Below are 23,388 nucleotides of genomic sequence, written 5' to 3'. Positions count from 1 at the left end.
CAACAGAATTAGAGCGATCTGGTCTCGTTCAGTTGGTGGCGTGCGCTCTAGGCCTGCGGGTGTACTGTTTGATCGTGATCGTGAACGTGTGTGTTGCAAGGACGTTAGCAAGGACGACGCCGCGATTTGATAGCCTTATATGTGTGTGTCCTTTTGGCAATGCGCAGGCGCAAAGTGCAAACGAATGTTCCAAGTGACAAGTGTGCCAAATAATTAACAAACTCAAGTGATAAACATTTCAAGTGCCTGTGCATCAGAAAGTCAACTTCTAAATATTTGTGCAGCGCCAAACGCTGTCGATTAGTATACAGCAGCAGCAGCAGCGAAATGGATTTATCGAGGCGGTTGCGGTAAGCATCTGACAAATATGTATCCCACAGATACAATTGCCAGCCCCCGCAGCAGCAGCAGCAGCAGCAGCAAGTGTTTGGCATGAAATTGATTCCTTTTGTGCTCGCCCACAAATTACACTGTCAATGCGAATTTTAATTTCATTTGAACTACATGTGCAAACACTTGACTTGGCTCCCAACTGCCAGCCTGGCTGACTGGCTTCCGCTGATTGTCCTGCACACATGTGTGTGGGCGAGTGTGCCTGTGTGTGTGAGTGTGCCTGTGTGTGTATGTGTGTGTGTGGACGTGCTGTCTGTGCAACAGGCGCTTCGTTGTTGACAGTGCGCGGCGACTGCCATTATCCTGGCCAACATTTTGTTTGCATGCCAAATTACATTTCCCGCTTAATTGAAGTTTGTTAATGAAAATTGCAAATTTTGCAAACAATTTCAAAAGTATCCTTGGCATCAATTGCCGCCACTCGCACATAGAGTTATCTATTAACTTAATAGCTTTAACCACATTCGAAAATACTCCTCAATAAATCTTTTTTAAATTAAAGCATATTTCTCTATAGTCGGATGCCTTTTTATATATATTATCTAAACATTTATAGGAACAATTGAAACTATGTGAAGTCATTCAATTCCAAGGATATCAAAATGCTTATAGAATAATTGTAGAATAGAAATTTGTAAAATGTCTTCGAAAATGATCAAAGTTCTTGTGGCCCACATATCGATATTTCCGGCTAGTCAATACTGAATCGGTTGCCTGTGTTACCTGTGCGGACAGCCGTTTTGTTTTTAGCTCTGGCTTTGTTAGCTTTTGAAATTTGTGTGCGAACACAGAAATCAAATCAAAATTTCATATTGAAATGTAAATATTTATATGCGTGTGTATGCCCATCGTGTGCGTGTGTGTGTGTGTGTGTGTAGATGAATCGCGTGTGCTTTGAAGTACACTCCCAAAAAAAAACTGATCAAGAAAAAAGAAAAACTTTGAAATGAAGTGAAACAGGCAGCCAAAAACCGCCAGCCAGGCCAGTTCAAAGTTGACGGCGACTCTCATGCTCTGCTCTGCAGCTGATAGATCTTGATGAAGCTGTGGCCGAGGCTGAGGCTGAGGCAGTTGCTCTCACGCACACGACGCTGGACATCTATCTTGCGTCTGATCTGAAGAAGCGCTGGCATTTGCCAGTTGACCGCAGCGCGCTGTGTGCGTTTTATTTTTGGCCAAAGTCATAAAGTTGCCGTCGTCAATATGCCCAGAAACTTGTTCCCCCTTTGCCAGACTGTGCCCTGGCCCGGCCCTGGCTCTGGGTCTGGCTGTGGCTGTGGCCAACTGGCAGTTAGCGCATCCATTCGTCAAGTATTTTAAAGTTTTTCGCGAAAAACGCTGTGTCTGCCACTTGAAAAAGGAAAATGCTGCGCGTTGTCAACGGCGAGGTCGTTTTTTTTTTGTTTTAATTTTAATTTTTTTTTTTTGTGGCAGCTTTGTTTTTTGGCCCCGCTTTGTTCTGTGAAATTGCGTCAGAATGTGGCCAACACATGACCTCTTTAGCGTTGACTTTGCCGGAGGCGATAACGACACGTGTTGGGCCATAGATTGAATCAAAATTTGCGGCAACATACGCATATTCTTTTAATCTACCTACATACAACAAACTGGATATTTATTCTAGATCTAAAAGCGAATAAACTGCTTAATTGAGGGAATATTTTAGAAGTTTTTTTTGGGAGCAGTTAAATAAACTTTTTATACAGAGTGTAATACAAAAATATGTTAAGTGCAATATACAAATTGATGTTTCACATTTTATCATTAGATAATGATATTCAATCAGTTTTTCATCATTTCGTTTTTTTCAAGCACATTTCTCGCAAATAGTCAGTGCACATGGCGAACAAATGCTTCAGATCAAGTATTTTTTGCACAGCTTTTATTCCTGTTTTCCAACTTGAAATATTTGCCGGTAAGTGATTCGATTATTTAGCTGGCCGACTTGTCACCGACATCAACTCGGCCCGGGTCAATAGACAGTCTGCGGTTTAATGGTACAACCTTAACATTTTAAGGCCCTCATCTGTGTGCGGGGCCATTAACTGGTCGTATAAGACTTTGATTGCGAAACTTTGTGGCTCGTGACGTCTTTGAACTTGACTCAGTCGCCGTTAATGTTGATCAGAGCTGGTGGAGAGTAAGGGGAATAGAAAAGATTGTTACTCAGCTGGCTGATATGCTATGTTTATGTTCATAGTTTAATGGGAATGTAGATCAAGTTAATGCAGAGCGCCAAAAATAAATGCTTACCTCTTACGTATATTCGTGTCTGTTGCCATTGTTTGTTATGTTTAAACTATAATTTTCCGCTGAAAACCACCAAAATTTCAGCAGCAACAACAACAACATGACCAAATTGTTTATTAAGTGTTTGTTAGCATTCATCTAAGTATAAACAATAAATTCCCCAAATTGAGATGCTTTCAAAAGGAAAATGATACACGTACATGTGATACAAAGTAAAAGTACAAAGTTCTGAATTGGCCCCAAAAAAACCGGCGAATCATGCAGCCAAGATTGGACACGATGGCACGAGGCAAACAAAAGCACATCGATTGCATAATTGAGCCTTAATTACTATTTATAATTTTGTTTAAACAAATGCTGATCTAATGTACTCCAAGGGGTTCCCAATGCCTTTGCTGCTGGCGCGAAAAACACGCCGGATATGTGCTTGAATTTTGAAATTTGATGTTGAGCATGCAGTTGGTGGAAAATGAAATTAACGAGAATATCGAATGATGCGGCAAATGAGCAACAAATTAAACACCAGTCCGGCAAAGACTTGGACAAACGACTCCGCTTGTTGCTGTTGCAGCAGCAGCAGCAGCAGCTGCGGTCCTTCCATGGCTCAATTACAGTCCAAGTTCATGGCAGCCATGCTGCACGCTGCATTTGCAACATGTGTTGAAACTGGCCCCCCAGTGGCAGTTAATGATCATGAGCTGGCGAAGATCTGCAGATCTTGTTCCCATGGCCTTATGCATTATGCTTAATTAACAAAGGCTGCCGACGACGTCGTGTTTAATTATTCCATGGCCCAGCGTTAAATCAAATGCCGGCTACCAGTTGCAAATATGTTAATTTTACGCCCAAAAGCACACATGCACATACATAAGCATATGCATATGTATGTACATGCATAATTAAATCGATAGTCGTCTGCAGGCGCAGCATTTTTCATGAGGTCGACGCACGCTGCAACGCGGAAGATAAAAAGGATGCCCCAAACAAAACACACACACAAAATATGCCGCCGCAAAATTGCAGAGTCCCAAAATAAAAAAAACCAGAAAAAGCCAAAAAAAAAAAAAAAATTTCGCATGACGGCAAAAATATCCAAAATTTGCCACAAGGCAACCGAGTGACAGTGGGCATTAGCAGGCAGCGCATGAGCCTCAACGAGATGCGTCACATGCAGCAGCAGCAGCAGCCGCAGCAGACGCAGCAGCAGCAGCAGCAGCAGCAAAATGTGCCCAAAAAGCTGCGCTGCCAGCAACAGTCGCAACAGCCGCAACAGCAACAAGTGAAGCAGAGCGCAGACAGAGCAAAAAGCCATAAAAATCTTTTGACTGGCAGCTTGTTGTTGTTGTTGTTGTTGCTGCTGCTGCTGATGTTGCTGCTGATGTTGTTGCTGCGGGATGTTGCAGACGTGACTCAAATTCCGATGACAGAACAGGAGCGAAAATAAAGCCCGAAATTGAAATAAAATAGGGACATCGAGCGAAAAGCACAGGACAAGTTTTTTTTTTTGTTTGCCCGACAGCCTGCAACTGCAGCTTGTTGCATCATTTAGCATTTACATAAATATATATGTATATCTTGTACACGTAGATAGCTTGATTTACCTGCCGCCACCTGGAAAGCAATAGCAGCAACAGCCGTCAGTTAATAGGAATTTGCAAGAAATGCTGCCGTCAGTGCTGCGAATAACAATTCCAGTTGATAATTGCGTAATAAATCAATGTCTGTTCTACATTTTGGCTGTCGGTCATTTAGTTAAAATGTAGTCGGATTCGCGAGCATCGTTTTTTACTCTTCAAAGCGATAAATGTAAATAATTGCATGGCTAAAAGGAAGAGCTATTTCTTAAGAACGTGTCAATATCTGAGGCAGTACGGCTAGTTAAGTTAGTCAGGTTCGCCTTTTTTATTAAATATTTCTTGCTACTGGAATACACACAATATTATAGCTTCTTGCTGTTGTATATGTTCGCGAGTTTTCATTAGATTGATTTTTATTTTTCAGTTTGAAGATATTTGAAATGTACTTGGAACCAATCTTAGCTTATAAGATCCACATGATATAATTGTGGTCCGGGCATTTGAATCCTGAACAATGTTATCCAACAGCGTTGTTTAAGATCCTCGGCTAGAGGATCATAGAGTCGATAAATTAAATTTTATTTTAAGTTCGATATTTTATTTATTAAATATCTTTATGGTCGCTGTTGCCTTATGCGCCATTTGTGTGTCTTTAGTGGTGAGTCGCCAGGTTTTTAACAATGTAAAAATATGTTTAACAAATTTTATATACTGAATAAAAATATAAATTTACTTTTATACACACTCAAGTTATACGTCGACACCTCCTTCTGTGCTTCGGCAACGTTCTACGAGTAGGAAAATTTCCTGGTACAATCCGTTTCAGCATTCTGCCCAAAAATTATAAAGCGATAAAAGAGAACATTTAATCCTTATGTTTTATTGCAAAGCGAGGTCCAGATAGTAATTAATTAATTAATCCATAAATAATGAATTCCGGCAAAGGACTAAAAATTTCTAAATATCGAAAATATTTTTTATTCCCAATAAACGATTAGTACAAATATTCTGGCCTGGAAGGGTGATTCTTTTTTTTTTAAAGGTTTTTTAAGTTGTTTGCTTCTTCAATTCAGTAAAATATTTAATGGAATGAATACAATTTTAAACTGTGAGAATATAATAATTAACTGCAGATTTTATCCACGAAGCCGCAAAATACATCTTATTCAAGCGCAGATCATTTATCATGGCAAATATATGAGATGCTTGATGGTAAAATAGTTTTAATGCTATTTTAGCGAGGCTGAAAAATGTTTCTACATAATTTCATAATAAACGCAGTTCGCTTATGTTTACAATGTGCTTAGGTATGTATACAAATACAAAATAGATATGAAAAAATGTGCACAATTTTTTAGTTGTTCTTTTTCTTTATTAATGTTGAGTATCTAATTTATTAGCTATATACTCAGCTAAATAAATATCTATAAAAAGTCTGCAGGTAATTATGTGCTAAAATGTTTTCGTGCAATGCGCATCCTGGAGAATCTATTTTCAGAACTTACCCGCACATAAACTGTTTATATTGAGACTTGATAAACCGGGCCAGTTGGGCGCAACTGAGTACAAAGTTCGAAAGTTCGAAAGTTAATACTTTATGATATTGTGCTTTATTTTCGCTGACCAATTAGTTATGAGTACTTGGAGTAGCACTCGCACTTGTGTGCGTATTCGCAATTGTACAACTTTGGAGCACTTGAAGCAGCTTGTTGCAATCGGGTACCAAATGAGTTGGGCAAATAGAAAATTGCCAATGTTTGCCTGAGATGGAGGGAGGCGGGACTGGGGCGTCGAAGGCACTATGATGCCTCTAATTAGCTGCCTGGCATGTTTGTTGTTTTTGGTGCTGTTGCTGATTTAGTTGTTGTTGTTGTGTCTCGCATATTGCGCTTCAAGTGCCTGCTGGCCAGCCGATGCAACATTTGCCATAAAAATTTGTTTACAAGTGTTTGTTGTGTTATGCAAAGTCAAACATTTTGCTCGCCTGCCGCTGTCAGCCAGTGAAATTTATGGGTCAGTAAGTTGCTGCAGCTAGCACTAAAGTGAAATGCAGCAAATGCAGCAATCATTCGCCCTCTCTCTCTCTCTCTTTCTCTCTCTGTCTGTCTGCCTGTCTCTTTCTAGAGCTTTAGTGTGCATTCTGTTTGCTCATTTGCTTTGCTCGTTTGTTCAAACGCGTGACAAATATTTCATTAGGCATTTATGCACACTTTGTTGCTGTTGTTGCAGTTGCTGCTGCTGCCTTTTAGCCCCAAAAGCAGCAACTTTGTTGGGGCGCAGAGACACAGCTCGTCTGCCCGCTAGGTGCCGCTCCTTTGGTAAACAATTCCAGATGCGTCTTAATGTTTATTATTTTCACTACTCAATTAGGTTTAATTAATTTTGAAATTGATAATTGCAAGCCCGAGCGTTGCTAGTGCCATTTGGCCTGGCAGCCCAGCAGGAGCCGAGCTGTCAATGTCGTGTGTGTGCGCATTGCTTTATGCAAATGCAATTAAAATTTCAACAATGCAAACATTTACTTCCGTTGCAACAAATGTCGACGCATCGTGCCAGCATCTTCATAGACTCATCCCCGCACTCATCATCTGCAGCAGCAGCAGCAGCAGCAGCAACATTTACCTGACAGGCAGCAACATTTGCCTGGCCACACCTCAGCCACAATTTGGCGTTTCGCATTAGCCTGTGTTTGTCTTGCGATAATTGTATGACTATGTAATTGTATTTACACGCTTCCATATGTGGGCGTGACATTTGAAACGGCAATGCCAACGTATCCTTTCAACTAATGAGGCCAGGCCTGGGAGGCTGCACATAATTGCTGCCTGTTGTTGTTACAAGGACAAATAAACGACACGCTCCCAAAAGCAGCCACAGGCTGTCTACAGACTTTGCCAAATACTCTGGAATACAATGCACAATGGGGGATATTTGACTAAAAATATTGTTGTGAATATTAATCTGAACTAGGTAGTTTGGGGCTTATCACAGCAAATTCATTTAAATGTTTGTCTCTTTTTGATTAAATTTGCGTTTAGCTAAATATTTTCTGCATTCTGCAATGATTGGCATCATTTTGACTTTGAGTTCAACGTTGGCTTTTTTTTTGTTTAACTGCATTTCAATTTGCTGCAATGAAATCAGTTGCAATTCCATTGAGGCACATAAGAAATGCCAACATTTTTTACAATCAGCATTTAAAACGAGGGGGCAGCCAAAGTCAAATGATTGCAGCTGGCACAGAGGGGGCGATGCGGGGCATACGCATTCCATCTTCATCAAAGGCTCGGGGGCAGCGAAATGAGAAATGAGTTTGAGGCTGTTGTGGCATCTGCATGGTACGCACAAATGTGCTGCGTGCTGCACTCTTTCATTGGCTTTCAGTACATTCTTGTACTTTTAAATAGAACACACTGCTGCCCCAGCTGCCCCAGCTGCCGCAGCAAGTGCCACAAGTGCCGGGCCCAACTATTCAGTATGGGTTAATCAAGTGGCATGGGAAACTGCGCGAAGAGTCGCTCCTTATGCTCCTCGGCTAAGTGGGGGCGTTTGCTCGACTCGACTCGACCTCGTCGATGAGTCATGTTAACATAAACAAATCAAACGCTGCCTTCTATCTTCAGGTGTGGTTGCTGCCTTCCATTTATTTTTGTTGCCGACGCTTTGTTTAGATTAGCTCCGACTTGCCACATATTTTAGCTAGTTTTTGGCTTTTGTTTAGCATCGAATTTAAGTATTTCACAATTTGTTTGTGTTCTTGAGCTTGGCGGCTAAGTGCACGCACTTGTACAGCAAGTGCTATTGTTATGGCTGTTCTTGTTGCTGTTGGGGCCAATAAACAGGCCCGTTATTTATGATGGCCATTGCAACATGTTAACCCACAAATGCACTTGTTGCTTGCCAGACATTTCCACACACATGCACATCCATAGGATGTTAATTGAATGTGAACAAACATTACCCCCAAATGGGTGTGAACCAAATAATCGACTCAATTTTCCTAGACAAACGCATATATTGACTCTACAAGTTGTTGAATGATTTTCGTATACTTAATCAGCAGGAGTATACATCATATATCATACCTAAACGTTCTCATGTTTCCTGATAGTTTTATTGTTTAGCCTTCAAAATGACTTACATGAGGCAGATAGTTATTTAATAGTTTACTTTGTATGTTTGTCTTTCGGTCTTTCTCACTTCCTCGCATCCTTTTCAAACATCGCCTTTCTATGCGATTTTCATCATTAACAAATGATTTCACATTGCTCAAATACAGTAGTTACAAACAATTTACAACAATTTAGACAGAGTACACATTACTTTTAACTACTTACTCATTACTACTCCTACTTGTATTGTAACGAACTCTTGTTTTCCATTGTACTTCAGAGATTTCTCTGAGCTAAACAACGAACAATGCCGACCATTGTTTGATTGTTTAAATGGAATCCTTTCATTTTGGCTTAAATGGGCCTGTGAATTGACCCGGGCCACGCTGTGGAAAGTTGCCGCAAGTCGCTGCCTTGATCTTGGCCATTAGTGAGCTGCTCCAGATTGACGTCCATAATCCAATTGGGGTCAGAACAAAGGCAGCACCAGCACTGGCACACATATATTAACCTGGACATGGGCCCGATGTTATCTCATTTTGTTGTAAAGTTTCCGCCGAATTTTTAGCATTTCCGCCTTTGTTTGACATTTATATGGAGGCGGCGGTTGCGCTTGTGGCTGACTGAATTCCAGTGGCTTTCATTTGATGTGTACGGGCAATGCTTGGACACATGTACTATTTGACGATTGCGGCAGCTGTTTATGTTTGTGTCACGTGGCATCCGCCATATGTGGCAACAAGAATTCTCTGTGCATATACATACTTGTACAGTATGTATAATGTTTTGTTTTCGGCAAGATTTGGATTTGTGCGAAATCAGCAGGCGGAGGCACATAAAAATTAAATCACGAGCTGGTCGCGGATTCTGCGGTCTCAGCAGATTTCGCCGAACTATCCAATTAATAGCCTGGTCCGACTGTGTCCTGGTAGTGTATCCTGTTTGTATGACGCAATGGCTAAGGAGGCGTCTAAGCGTCGCCGTGCCGCCTCGAGCTCGGTTTCAGCCAAGGCTCAATGGACTGTGAAATGTGTGCCGTTGTCATTGTTGTTGTCGTTCTCGTTGTCGTTGTCATTGTCGGTGTTCTGGCGTTGTCGTGGCGCACTTGCCAAAGCAATAGGTGTCCTGGCATTGGTTTCAAAAGGGAAATGCGCTCAAATTGCATTAAAATGCCAACACAGAAGCATAAAAATTATGGCCACACACTTGGCGTGCCACACTGCCACTGCCACTGCCACTGCCACTGCCCTGTCATAAGCAGCACGCCTGCTGTGCCCCCAAAGTCGCAGTCGCAGTCTCAGCCAGTCGGAGGCGTCCAAGTGTAACAAAACGCAGGCTCCTTGCACGCAGCGTCAGAAATTAAATTGGCAAGCCACCAACAATGAGCATGGCCTGGGGGCCACTAAGCTCTGCTGCCTGCAACATTGAACGCTTTTGACATATTCACGCAACTTGGCCTCGTCCTCGTCCTCGTCCTCATTCTCCTCCTGTGGCTGCGGCTGCGGCGTCGCCTTGTCTGTGGCATAATCATATATTTGCTGCTGGCGGGTACTTATTATTTGCTTGTTCTTTTCTTTTGGCAAATCGGCAGGAAGCGCTGCTAAATTATGTCTTGTTTATGTGGCACTGCATATTTATGGCCAGCGTTGCGGCGCACAATAAAAAAATTGCTACCAAAAGAATGAAATTGCAAAAATTTGACTTGACCAAGTTCCACCAAGCGCCCACTCCACCAACACCACGGCACATACAATCCAAAAACAAGTTCAATGTTTGTTTGCTCTGCCCAGTGGACAAAAACAAGTTCACGCTTTTGTTGTTGTTGTTGCTGTTGTTGTTGCTTTTGCGAAGCCCTACAAAAGTTTATTTGTACACCTTTGAGGGACGTGGCGTGCCTCTTTTGAGAAAGTCTTTGACAAGTGACTGACTCGCATCTCCCTCTCTCTCTCTCTCGCCCTCGTTATTTGTCTCGCATCCGCCTTTTAGGTTTTTTTTGTAATGCGACAAAGTCAACAAATATTTGCAACAAGTCAACACGTGACGATGTGCCTCATGCTTTTTATGAATGGGCGAGTGAATTGTGTCCCCGCAACATTTAATTAAACTGTGTCCAATTTCTCTCTCTACTTGCAGCTCAACTGCCTTGATAGCATTCATAGTACTTATAGGCATACAAGACTCACAGAGTAGATTCGTAAGTAAAACCCACGGCACATCATATCGATCGAGTTCTATAGCTATTATTCCATTGTAGCCTGGACTACGCGCAAAAAGACAATATGGCGCAAATCTGTATTTGCCCGCCAGTTCCGTGACGCCTGGTGGCGAGGGTAACGATCCCAACGAGTGGACCGACTGGAGCTCACCCTCGGATTGCTCGCGCACCTGTGGAGGCGGCGTTTCCTTTCAGACGCGCGAATGCCGCCGTAGAGAGTGAGCTATCCACACTAGAGATCCCAAAGAAACTTTAATAATCCACATCTTTATTTCTTTCCACTCAGCTCGAATGGCGAAGCTATGTGCAGCGGCGGCAGTCGTCGTTACTATTCGTGTAACACACAGGACTGTCCCGAGGAGGAGCCGGATTTCAGGGCTTTGCAGTGCTCGCGCTTCGACGATACCAAATTCGATGGCGTGCTCTACGAATGGGTGCCCTACACCAACGCGGCCAATCCCTGTGAGCTGAACTGCATGCCCAAGGGCGAGCGCTTCTACTATCGCCAGAGGGAGATGGTGGTGGATGGCACACGGTGCAACGACAAAGACCTGGACGTGTGTGTCAATGGCCAATGCATGTCGGTTGGCTGCGACATGATGCTGGGCAGCGAGGCCAAGGAGGACAAGTGCCGCAAGTGCGGTGGTGATGGCAGCACCTGCAAGACCATCCAGAACACGTATACCTCCAGCGATCTAGCCGCTGGGTATAACGATCTGCTGCTCGTGCCCCAAGGAGCCACGAATATCCGTATTCAGGAATCGTCGCCATCGAACAACTATCTGGCCTGCCGCAATCAGACGGGTCACTATTATCTGAACGGCAACTGGCGCATCGATTTCCCACGTCCCATGTTCTATGCGGGCGCCTGGTGGAACTATCAGCGCAAGCCGATGGGCTTTGCGGCGCCTGATCAGCTGACTTGCAGCGGTCCCATATCCGAGAGTATCTACATCGTTATGCTGGTGCAGGACAAGAATGTGAGCGTTGACTACGAGTACAGCATACCGGAATCTCTGAGCCATAGCCAGCCAGATGCACACACGTGGACGCATCGTGAGTTTGGACCCTGCAGCGCGTCTTGCGGCGGTGGAACTCAGTCCCGCCAAGTGACCTGCAACAATCGCATCAATTTACAAGAAGTCGATGAGGCTTTGTGCGAGGCTCAGACCAAACCGGTCGAGAGTCAGGCCTGCGGTACTGAGCCATGTGCTCCACATTGGGTGGAGGGCGAATGGAGCAAATGCTCAAAGGGTTGCGGATCCGATGGCTTTCAAAATCGCACTGTTAGCTGTGAGCGCATTTCGTCTGATGGGTAAGTTGTGCCCAGTGCTCCAGTGAATACAAATGAAAGACATTTATTTCCATAGTGTTCACACGGCGGAGGACGATGCCGTTTGCCTAAAGGAAGTCGGAAACAAGCCAGCAACAACTCAGGAATGCAATCGTGATGTCAAGAACTGTCCGAAGTATCATTTGGGACCCTGGAAACCCTGCGACAAGCTGTGCGGCGATGGCAAAGAAACCCGCAAGGTCACCTGTTTTATTGAGGAAAACGGACACAAACGCGTTCTGGCCGATGAGGATTGTGTGGAAGAAAAGCCTGAGGTGGAAAGAGCCTGTCTTCTGGCACCTTGCGAAGGTGTTGACTGGATCGTATCCCAGTGGAGTGGAGTAAGTAAAATTAATTTAACTGTAGGCTCAAAGGGGTTTAACCTTTTTCCGTTAGTGTGATGCCTGTGGCCAGAATACCGAAACCCGTACTGCCATTTGCGGCTCCAAGGATGGCAAGGTGTACCCAGAGAAGTTTTGCGGATCAACGGCGCCCGAGTTGTCCAGACCCTGCACTTCTTCAAAGTGCGAGTCGCAATGGTTTTCATCCGATTGGAGCAAGTGCTCAGCAGCATGTGGAAAAGGCGTACAATCGCGTATTGTCCTCTGTGGAATTTTTGATGGCAAGAGTATTAAAACCACAGACGACTCAAAGTGCGATGCAGCTACGAAACCAAAATCCGACCAGGAATGCGAAGGCGAAGAAAAGGAATGTCCTGGTCAATGGTTTACTGGTCCTTTTGGTCAGTGTAGCAAACCTTGCGGTGGTGGTGAACGCGTTCGAGAAGTGCTATGTTTATCCAATGGTACAAAGTCCCTCAACTGTGATGAGTCGAAGGTTGAATCTATTTCTGAAAAGTGTAATACTCAGCCTTGTACCAAGGATCAAGTCCTGCCTCTCACTAGTACTGATAAGCCAATTGAAGATGAAGAAGAGGAATGTGAAGATGATGACGAGTTTGATTTGGTCACCTCTGACGTTACAGATGAATCAAATGTTACAGATGACGAGTCAGAAACAATGTCAACCACAGACGATTTGATGTTGAGTGATAGTCCTTACACAACTTCTGAAGACGCCTCTGCTTCTACCGACAGCACAGTCGAAGGATCAGGCTCAGACAGCACTTCAGATAGCGGCTTTTCAACTGAAGGTAGTGGAGAAGATGAAGATACATCTTCGACGGATGCATCTTCCTCTGGATCCACGGACTTGTCCACTGAATCAAGTGGATCTTCTGATAGCAGTGATTCGACCTCAGAGGCCTCATCATCTTCTGTATCTGGATCTACGGCAGACTCCTCAACAGGAGGATCAACTGAATCTACTTCGAGTGACACAACAGATTCCTCAAGCTCAGTCTCATCGGACTCTAGTTCAACAGACATTTCGAGCTCGGGCTCAACAGACTCAAGCTCAACTGATGTATCGAGCTCAACCGAAGTGTCAAGTTCGACGGATGCCTCAAGCTCAACGGATGCTTCAAGCTCAACAGATGTCTCAAGCTCAACAGAGTCCTCCGGCAGCACTGATATCTCAAGTTCGACAGATGCCTCAAGTTCCACAGATACCTCAGGCTCAACGGATGGCTCCAGTTCCACAGACGCCTCAAGTTCAACGGATGTCTCAAGCTCCTCAAGTGCTTCAAGTTCCACGGACGTCTCAAGCTCAACAGAAGCGTCTAGCTCGACAGATGCCTCAGGCTCTACTGATGGTTCTTCCAGTGGATTTACAGATATGCCTATCGAAACTTCATCATCAGATTCGTCATCATCAGTGTCTGGTTCATCTTCAGAGTCAACTGAATCTAGTAGCTCAACAGAAGGTGTATCATCTACATCAGAATCAACTAGTGATGCAACGAAAGATACGACAGACATATCCACTTCAACGGATGCTTCTTCTTCGACAGATTCATCTGTATCTACAGATACGACTGTCTCAACATCAACTGAAACTACGCCAGAAGTTACGACAGAATCAACCCAATCGACTAGTTCACCAGGTTCAACTGAGAGCACAACGGAGGGTAGCTCGACCTCGTCTTCTGAAACGAGTAGTGCGTCTACCGAGTCATCTGATTCAACATCTGGCGTTACAGAATCTACAGATTCCTCAAGCTCAGGCTCAACAGAAACCACCGAGCAGGGGTCTACAGATGGTTCAACAACCAACGATAGTAGCAGCTCTACCGATGCTTCTACTGATAAATCGACAGATGGTACAAGCGATAGTTCTACAGAAAGCTCCACAGATGGTTCGACTGACGGTTCGACAAATATTTCGACTGGCTCTACCGATGGCTCGTCTTCTGGATCATCTGATGGTTCTACCGACGGTTCTACTGATGTTACAACCGATAGCTCGTCCGATGGCTCAACTGACTCTTCCAAATCTTCAGAATCAACTGAGTCTACGACAGCACAAAGCTCTACCTCATCGGAAAGTACTTCGGAGGGTCCAAGCAGTAGCTCAACGACTGAAGAAAGCTCCAGCTCTACTGACGTCTCAAGCTCCACCGACAGCTCAAGTTCCACCGACAGCTCAAGCTCCACCGACAGTTCTAGCTCCACCGGTAGCTCCACAGAAACGACGGGACTTACAACTGAATCTTCTGAATCCACTGGCTCTTCAGAGTCTACCGACAGTTCTTCTGAAACCACCGGGTCTACCGATGCTTCCTCCACTGATGTTACTTCTTCGGAGTCTTCTGATTCAACGGCAACCACCGAAAGTGGAGGTACTACCGAAAGTGGGGCGACTTCAGATACTACGTCTGAAAGTTCTACAGGTTCATCAGGCTCCACCGGCAGTTCACTATCTACGGAGGAAGGCACTACCAAAGATATCTGGAGCACGTCTGATTCTGATGATGAATCAAGCACTCCACACACCTGGGAGACAACTCTTACTCCGACAAAGGATAAACTACGTAAATGTAAGCCCAAGAAGAGGAATTGTGAAAAATCCGAATTTGGTTGCTGTCCTGATGGCAAGTCACCTGCCAAGGGACCATTTGACGAGGGATGTCCAATTGCGAAAACTTGTGCTGACACCGAATTTGGTTGTTGCTCAGACGGAGTTTCTCCAGCCGAGGGCAAAAGAAACAAGGGCTGTCCGAAATCGGACTGCGCGGAGACACTCTTCGGCTGTTGCCCCGACAAATATACAGCTGCCGAGGGTGAGGATAACGAGGGATGTCCAGAGCCAACAACTTTGCCCCCAACAACAACAGAAGAATCAACTATTACCACATCAACCGAAGTTGAAGGATCCGGTGATTCCACTTTGTCAACAGAGTCGGATACCGCTGTCACGTCTTGCTCCTTCACTGAATTCTACTGCTGTCCTGATGGAAAGACACCTGCCAAGGGTGAGAACTTCGCTGGCTGTCCAGAACAAGAAGATCGCCAGGGCTGTGATAAGTCTGAGCACGGTTGTTGCCCAGATCGTCGTACTCCTGCTGCCGGTCCCAATGGCCAAGGCTGTGCTGCTTGCACAAGCGAGCCATTCGGTTGCTGTCCAGACAATCAAACGCCCGCTCACGGACAACTGGGCGAGGGCTGCTGCATTAATACACCTTACGGTTGCTGCCCCGACAATATCCGACCTGCATACGGACCCAACTTTGAGGGCTGTGAATGTCAAGCCTCTCCGTATGGCTGCTGTGCTGATCAGAAGACATCGGCACGTGGACCACAACAAGAGGGCTGCCCATGTGAGACCACTCCACACGGCTGCTGTCCCGACAAAATCACAGCTGCCAGAGGACCCAAATTTGAGGGCTGCCCGTGCGAAACAATGCAGTTCGGTTGTTGCCCGGATGGTCTGTCCTTCGCCAAGGGACCACATCACCAGGGATGCCACTGTGCCCAGTCAGAGCACAAATGCTGTGAGGACGGTAAGACACCAGCTAAAGGACCGAACTTTGAGGGCTGCACCTGCGTTGAGACCGAGTACGGTTGTTGTCCAGATGGCGTTACCAAGGCTCAGGATGACAAGTTCGGCGGTTGCGAAAATGTTCAAGAGCCACCACAAAAGGCATGCGGTCTACCCAAGGAACAGGGTAGCTGTGGCAACTTCAGCGTCAAGTATTACTTTGATACAACCTATGGAGGCTGTGCTCGTTTCTGGTATGGCGGCTGTGAGGGTAATGGAAATCGATTTGAGACCGAGGCTGACTGCAAGGACACGTGCCAAGAATACACCGGACAGCATGTTTGCCTGCTTCCAAAGAGCTCTGGTCCCTGCCAAGGCTATACCAAGAAGTGGTACTTTGACACAGATCGCAATCGCTGCGAGGAGTTCCAATATGGCGGCTGCTACGGCACCAACAATCGCTTCGACAGTCTCGAACAGTGCCAGAGCACCTGCGCCATTAGCGAGAGCTTACGTAAGTAATGGGTGAAATATATGAGTACACAAATTTAATTTCCAATTGAATATTTATTCCATTATAGCCGCCTGTGAGCAGCCGGTGGATAGCGGACCGTGCGGCGGCAACTATGAGAGATGGTACTACGATAACCAGACCGATGTGTGTCGCCCCTTCAGCTATGGTGGCTGCAAGGGCAACAAGAACAACTATCCCACTGAACACGCTTGCAGCTACAGCTGTCGCCAGCCCGGAGTGCTTAAAGGTTTGAGATTTAATTTGTTTATTTACCGTGGTTTGGTAGCGTAATGTGTATTAGCAATGTTTTGCCTTGGGATAGATTTAAGCATGAACTTTTTATTTTATCCTGGCTAACGGTATGTTTTTCCACAATTTCCTTTCCTTTGCTTGGCTTTTGTCTGTGCATGATTGCTTGTTACTTGCTATCTATAACCTGAACTCCTGCACGTTATCCTCGCCTCACACGTACACACATACCCAGAGCAATGCTCACTGCCTAAGCAAACCGGTGATTGCAGCGAGAAGCATGCCAGATGGCAATTCTCCGAATCCGAGAAGCGTTGCTTGCCCTTCTACTACACGGGTTGTGGTGGCAATAAAAACAATTTCCCCACATTGGAATCATGCGAGGACCATTGTCCTCGACAAGTTGGTAAGCTTTAAATGTTGTTGTGATCGCTTTCAATGTGAAAATGCGAAAAGCTGGTTTCCCAAGGCTCCGACACTTTTAACACTGTCCCATTATCTTAGCCAAGGACATTTGCGATATTCCCGCTGAGGTCGGCGAATGCGCCAACTATGTATTTGCCTGGTACTACGATACTAAGGATGCTGCCTGTCGCCAGTTCTACTATGGCGGCTGCGGTGGTAATGAGAATCGTTTTACCAGCGAGGAGGCGTGCATGGCCCGTTGTGAAAAGAAGCCGGAGCCACCAACTCCTCCCCCAGCGCAGAGCGCCGTGGACGTCTGCGATCAACCGGAGGAACGCGGCGATTGTGACAGATATGCGCTTAAGTGGATGTTTGATAGGTCTAGTGGTGCTTGTCGCCAATTTTATTATGGTGGCTGCGGAGGCAATGGCAACCGCTTCGAGAACGAATCTGACTGTATGCAGCGCTGTGGCAGACAGCAGCCGGAACCACAGCCCCGACCTCAGCCAGAGCCACAACCCCGACCACAGCCAGAGCCACAACCCCAACCACAGCCGTCAGGATCTCTGTGTGATCAGCCAGCGTCTGTGGGCGATTGCGCTGAGTATGTGCTCAAGTGGAACTATAATTCAACTTTGGGTAGCTGCCAGCAGTTCTACTATGGTGGCTGCGGGGGCAACGATAATCGCTTCGATACCGAACAGGACTGCTCTGCGCGTTGCATTGCTGGCGTAGAAGAGGAACCACGCCCGGAATCCGATACGGACAAGTGCTTCAGGGCCCCAGAGCCTGGCAACTGTTATGACAACACAACGCGCTGGTACTACAATAGCCAGGAGGGACTCTGCGATGAGTTTGTTTACACTGGCTGCGGTGGCAATGACAACAACTTTGCCACCGAGGAGGAGTGCCAGAACGACTGCCATCCTGCACAGGAGACCTGCTCCCTGCCACCAGTGGCCGGACGCTGCAGCGACATCTCGCAGCGGTGGTACTTTGACGAACGAACCGGTGCCTGCCATCAATTTGAGTTTACAGGCTGCCGCGGCAATCGCAATAACTTTGTGTCAGAACGTTCCTGCTTGGAGTACTGTCGTCGTGATCAATCGCAGCCGGAGCCGGAACCAGAACCGCCAGCACCTGTAAGTTAACTAATTATATAATCTGTTTCTATAGCTGCTTAGGCTTTGCTTCCTTTAGTCCTTCTCGGTGTGCACACAACCTCCAGAGGCCGGAGAATGCGACAACGAGACCACCGCCTGGTTCTACGACAACGAGAAAATGGCCTGCACAGCCTTCAGCTACAGCGGCTGCGGCGGCAATGGCAATCGGTTCGAGACCCGCGATCAGTGCGAACGCCAGTGCGGCGAGTTCAAGGGTGTCGGTAAGTCAAATGATTTATATATAATTGTATAGTGTCCTAGTTTTATTAACGTGTTGTGTTAGACGTTTGCAATGAGCCGGTGACAAGGGGTCCCTGCACACAGTGGCAGACCCGCTACTACTACGATCGCGACAGCCAGACCTGCCAGCCCTTCACCTACGGTGGCTGCGATGGCACTGGCAACCGTTTCAACGATCTCTATGAGTGTCAAACGGTTTGTGTCGCCGGCCGCGAGCCACAGCCTTCGGGTGCGGCCAAAGGTAACAATGATAGATGTCAGAGCCGAGAGCAATTCGTTTAATTGATTTTTTTGTATTTGATTTTAATTTTGTGTGGACGTAAGTAGATATCTGCCGGCTACCGGTGATCATCGGTGTGTGCAACGGGCGCTCGGTACAAGAGCGTCGTTGGTACTACGACGATGAGCGCGGCACTTGCGTGTCCTTTATTTACTCGGGTTGCTCTGGCAACCAGAACAACTTCCGTTCCTTTGAAGCATGCACAAATCAATGCGGAAGTAAGCCTGCCAACCAATACCAACTGCACCCGAGCACCCGAGCACCCTGCACCCAAATCAATACCCACCACAAATGCACCAAATTCTGCACACTGCCTCACTTTCTGCACAAACTTCAAAATGCTTGATTGGTTAAGCGTAGAAGTAGCATTCCTTAGTAGAAGTACTTAGTTAGAGCACGTTCACTAGACATAAGCTTGCACGCAACTTGGTAGATTAGCTGATTAACTACCTGTGCGAATACCAAAACTGATCACTTTTCACACTTTTCACAGAGCCAATCGAGAATGAGATCGTCAACGAAATCTCTCCCAGCCGCTGCGAAACCTACGATAACGAGTGCCGTGATCTGCGCTGCCCGTACGGCGTGCGTCGGGTGCCCGCCGAATCGCAGCCGGAGTGCGAGCAGTGCATCTGCTTAAACCCTTGCGAAGGCTACCCTTGCCCCGAAGGTCAACAATGTGCCATCGATGTGTCCAACAACGGAGATCGCGATAATCAGTTTGTGCCCGTCTGTCGTGACATCAACAAGCCTGGTGTCTGCCCACAGTTGGCGGCCAACGCCAGCGATTGCGCCCGGGAATGCTACACCGATGCGGACTGTCGTGGCGATAACAAATGCTGCAGCGATGGCTGTGGACATCTCTGCGTGGGTCCAGCACGTCCCACACGGCGACCCAATACTCCGCCGCCGGCAGTCATTTACCCAGGCGAGGTGAGAGCTACGCTTGAGTCGAAGCAGCCACAGGAACTGGATGTACAGACCTCGATTGGCGGCATTGCAGTATTACGTTGCTTTGCAACTGGCAACCCGGCCCCGAATATTACCTGGTCTCTAAAGAACGTGGTGGTAAGAAGTCAACAGGCTTTCAATAGGAACGAACAACTGATACGCACTATCTATCCATTTTAGATTGACACGAACCAAGGGCGATATGTGCTCACCTCGAGCGGTGATCTGACCATTGTTCAGGTGCGTCAAACCGACGATGGAACCTACGTTTGCGTCGCCAGCAACGGCTTGGGCGAGCCAGTGCGTCGCGAAGTTGCACTACAAGTAACAGGTGCGTGAGAAATCTATTTATTTAAACTATATGCCATAAGCATCTGCAAATTCTTTAAACTACATTTATTAAGAGCGAAATTGCGAAGACACCTTAACCATTAAAATGAGCTAGGCAGAAGGAGCTTTATGTCCTGCATGTTCCCTGAGCCGAGAAGATAGCTATTTTAGCAAGAATATGATCAGCTTGAAGAACTTTAGGCTCAGCCACAGACATATTCACAACAATAATTGAATATTTATCAGTTAGATATTTTGGAATCCTTATCAAGGCTTCAAAAAGCAGGTTTTAATTGCAAAGCTTTAGCTCGGAATCAACATTTTCTATTAATATTTATAGCTGTATTTAGATTTATATTTTTTGAAAAGATGGTTTAGTTCAATATAATTTTGTGTTTGGATAATTGCAAATATTTCAAATCGATTTAAAAAAATTTAATCTAAAACAAATTGAATTGTTCTAATGAAAGTGAAAGCAATAGATCGAACCAAAACCTCGGCTCATAGATGTGTGTTAGCGGACTTGACGCACAAAAACTTAATTTGCTAAAGAGCTTTATATAAATAACCTAGGCTAATTGTGTTTGAAAATAATTTGCACATGGCTTTAAAAACTTCGGATTTTCGAAGAATATTATATGTTATTGCTTGCTTTGGTGTTGGCGTCAGAACTAACTGATTTTTCTTTACGCAATTGTGCATGTTGCTTGCTTTTAACAATTTGCATGTTTTTGGTTACGTGTTGGTGTTGGTGTTGGTAGAGCCTAGAGATGTGCCCGCCTATATCTATGGCGATAAGAACGCCACCCAAATTGTGCAACTGAACCGACCGGCGTTGGTCCGTTGCCCGGCTGGTGGTCAGCCTGCGCCCCATGTCAGCTGGTGGCGCAACAATCGACTCTTCGGCATGGGCAGTGAAACGGGTCGCGCTGAGATGAACCGCGACTATTCGCTCTTCTTCCGCTCCATACAGCTGTCCGATCTGGGCCTGTATACCTGCGATGTGTACAATAACAAGGGACGTCCAGTCTCGCTGCATGTTACGCTTAAGGCGGTAGGTCCGGCACGCGCTGTCAACAACGAGGACGCCAAATACTTGCAGTATATCATTGACCCAGCTACGGCGCCGGTCACCCAAAGGCCCACCTATCCCTATAGACCATCGCGTCCGGTCTATGTGCCACCCCCTGTTGTGCACGATCCAAGAAGTAAGTACAAATCGCATGATACTTTTTCGGAATGGTTTGTTTTTGTGTTTTTTCGATTTGCATAGAGCTGAAAGTAATTTGAAATTATATTAATTATCGCTTTATAGTCGATGCCCGAGCTGTTATTGGTCTGGACCCGCAAAATAGCTACACGCCCGGCTCCACAATTGCGATTGGCTGTGCGGTGCAGGGCAATCCGGCGCCCAATGTCACCTGGACTAAGGATAACACGCCCTTATACGCCAACGAGCGCATCCAAATAACATGTAAGGCTTCAATCTCTCTCAATATATCAGAACTTTGGTAACCTTTCTCCATCTCCTCCATTTCAACCAGCCGATCCGCATCGCATGGTCATCCATGATGTTACCACCGAGGATACCGGCGTCTATGGCTGCACAGCGCGCAATGCCTATAGCTACAGCACCAGCCAGGAGACAGTTACCATCGAATGTAAGCAACTAAATATGAGGTGGAGGGAATTCCACTAAAGTTTTCTTTATTCGTTGCAGCTGTCATACCGGTATCGCCCGAATGTATTGACAATCCCTATTTTGCCAACTGCAAGCTGATTGTCCAGGGCCAGTACTGTGTGAATAAGTACTATGCGCAGTTCTGCTGCAGATCCTGCACATTGGCAGGCCAGATAGCGCAGCCTCATCCTAATGCGCTTTAATTCCATACCAAACTTTAAAGCCTAGCATTTTTGTTGGACTTCTGCATTGAATTGAGTTTAAACCAGAAAATATATTCCGAAAATGAGCAATGTCACAAAACCAGCAGAGAGACCAAATAAACCCGCCAATTGCATAGCCCACAGATCAAATATATAACGAACGTTTTGCTTAGTAAATACATATACATATATCATATACTATATCCTATATACGATGATTTCTTCCAGCACAAAAGAAAATAGTATTAGTACTTTATGTTTTTTGTTCCTATTTATTTTTGATTTAAATTCAATCCATAGAAGAAAGTGGCTAAAACTTATTTTCATTTTATAAATATTATTTAGTGTTTTTTCTACGATATTTGTGCAACGAGTAAAGCAATTTAAGTCTAAAAAATATTTGTAAATAAATTAAAATTATATAATAAAGAGTGCATATGTATAAATACTATAACTCTTTCACTCTTCAACCACCCACACACACACAAAAATCATTTCAAATCATTCAACAGGGTGGCAACGCCCTACAATAAGGGGTTATTGATTTTTCCACCAAGCGCCACGCTGCAGCTGTTTGTTGGATTCTGCGCTTTGCTGCCTTGGGGTGGATGGATTGGAGTTTGGAGCAGTACACAGAGAGAGAGATAGTAAAATTTGTTTGTGTTTGTCATCGCGTGCTGTATTTTTTTTATAACAAAATATTTAGAACAAACCAAAACATAGTTTAAGTCGTTGAAGCATGGAGGACAGCGGCATAGATAGTGAGGATAGGCAGTCGAATATATATGAGGATGGCGCAGCGGGTTTGCTGGTAAGTATTCAAATAACTCAAGACAGAAAGAAAGACTCACGGCCATGCCCAATGCAGAAAACCGCCAGTGGAGCGCCCAAACATATGTCGGATCTGGAGTTTGAGGTGGCATTTAGGGGTGCCAGCAAGGTATATGCGCCGACGACCATTGAAATCGATGAAGATAGGGCTGGCCGAGGGACGGAGCGCAACGAGCCGCCAAACACCTGCCGCATACTGCAACGAAAACTAGAACTGAAGGTCGAGCGTGCCAGGCGCAATTATACACAGTTTCAAGAGGAGCAGGTGGGTGCAGTAAATCAAATTGAAAGTCCCTGAGCTGATGATATATAGTTCATCTATTCTCCAGGCAACTAAAACACAAGCGGCAACACTCATACCTATCAATCGTTTGCCCATTCCGGGCGAGCAGGAGCAGAAGCCGCTGGTCGATTATAAGTCTGAGAGCAGTGACGAGGCGGAGGAGATATCCTTCTTTCCGGCACAGCTGAGGCGGGCCAAACGACGGCAGCAGAATCCCGAACTAACCGACACTTTTAGCATACAGGAGATGACCATCGAGTCGGATCTGGACTCCGATGACAGCGGCGGCACTCAGAATCTCGAACTACTCTTGCCCTCCATGAAATCAAATATTTTGGATAAGTTGAAGAGCTGCTTTGGCTGCTGCCGGCGCAGGTAATGCCAGGAGACGCGGCACAGCAAGGGACGGTATAGGCACAAAACACGTTATTGAAAGGCACTAGAATTCACTTGTAGACACAATATACACATAGCGTACATAAACGATTGCCAATACAGA

At 45.6% G+C, this 23,388-nt stretch overlaps 2 protein-coding genes across 6 annotated transcripts; both read left to right on the top strand.

Annotated features, from left to right (window-relative positions):
• Positions 1–34: 34 nt before the first annotated feature.
• Ppn (Papilin) lies at positions 35–21,927 on the top strand. Of its 5 annotated transcripts, XM_064694849.1 has the most exons (18): positions 37–350; positions 10,466–10,526; positions 10,587–10,765; positions 10,834–11,862; positions 11,918–12,221; positions 12,277–16,273; positions 16,341–16,520; positions 16,758–16,928; positions 17,027–18,069; positions 18,128–18,311; positions 18,374–18,571; positions 18,658–18,828; positions 19,104–19,678; positions 19,742–19,892; positions 20,653–21,099; positions 21,207–21,365; positions 21,436–21,552; positions 21,612–21,927. In XM_064694849.1, exons 1-18 carry the CDS (start codon positions 328–330, stop codon positions 21,773–21,775), a joined length of 9,153 nt encoding a protein of 3,050 aa, XP_064550919.1. In that variant the 5' UTR covers positions 37–327; the 3' UTR covers positions 21,776–21,927. The 5 variants fall into 5 exon arrangements, with proteins under 5 accessions (XP_064550924.1, XP_064550920.1, XP_064550923.1 ...); XM_064694850.1 differs by lacking the exon at positions 16,758–16,928 and having other exon boundaries at positions 36–350; XM_064694853.1 differs by lacking the exon at positions 20,653–21,099 and having other exon boundaries at positions 36–350.
• Positions 21,928–22,067: 140 nt separating this feature from the next.
• Positions 22,068–23,387, top strand: LOC135437036 (uncharacterized). Its single transcript, XM_064694855.1, has 3 exons — positions 22,068–22,586; positions 22,644–22,871; positions 22,936–23,387. Exons 1-3 carry the CDS (start codon positions 22,515–22,517, stop codon positions 23,266–23,268), a joined length of 633 nt encoding a protein of 210 aa, XP_064550925.1. The 5' UTR covers positions 22,068–22,514; the 3' UTR covers positions 23,269–23,387.
• Position 23,388: the final 1 nt, after the last annotated feature.

The sequence above is a fragment of the Drosophila montana genome, unplaced genomic scaffold, assembly GCF_035044405.1.
Source record: "Drosophila montana isolate Dmon_TW-CO22-7 unplaced genomic scaffold, ASM3504440v1 contig_3733_1, whole genome shotgun sequence".
In the NCBI taxonomy this organism is placed as follows: Eukaryota; Metazoa; Arthropoda; class Insecta; order Diptera; family Drosophilidae; genus Drosophila; species Drosophila montana.
This window is presented reverse-complemented; position numbering and strand designations above follow the sequence as displayed.

Bases quoted from the DNA above. Each gene is read 5' to 3' on its own strand.
- Ppn (XM_064694849.1), top strand. From the start codon at position 328: ATGGATTTATCGAGGCGGTTGCG. The intron at 16,521-16,757 runs GTTTGAGATTTA...ACACATACCCAG, and splicing joins CCAGCCCGGAGTGCTTAAAG to AGCAATGCTCACTGCCTAAG. The intron at 21,100-21,206 runs GTAAGTACAAAT...ATCGCTTTATAG, and splicing joins TGTTGTGCACGATCCAAGAA to TCGATGCCCGAGCTGTTATT.
- LOC135437036 (XM_064694855.1), top strand. From the start codon at position 22,515: ATGGAGGACAGCGGCATAGATAGTGAGGATAGGCAGTCGAATATATAT. The intron at 22,587-22,643 runs GTAAGTATTCAA...TGCCCAATGCAG, and splicing joins ATGGCGCAGCGGGTTTGCTG to AAAACCGCCAGTGGAGCGCC. The intron at 22,872-22,935 runs GTGGGTGCAGTA...TCTATTCTCCAG, and splicing joins CACAGTTTCAAGAGGAGCAG to GCAACTAAAACACAAGCGGC.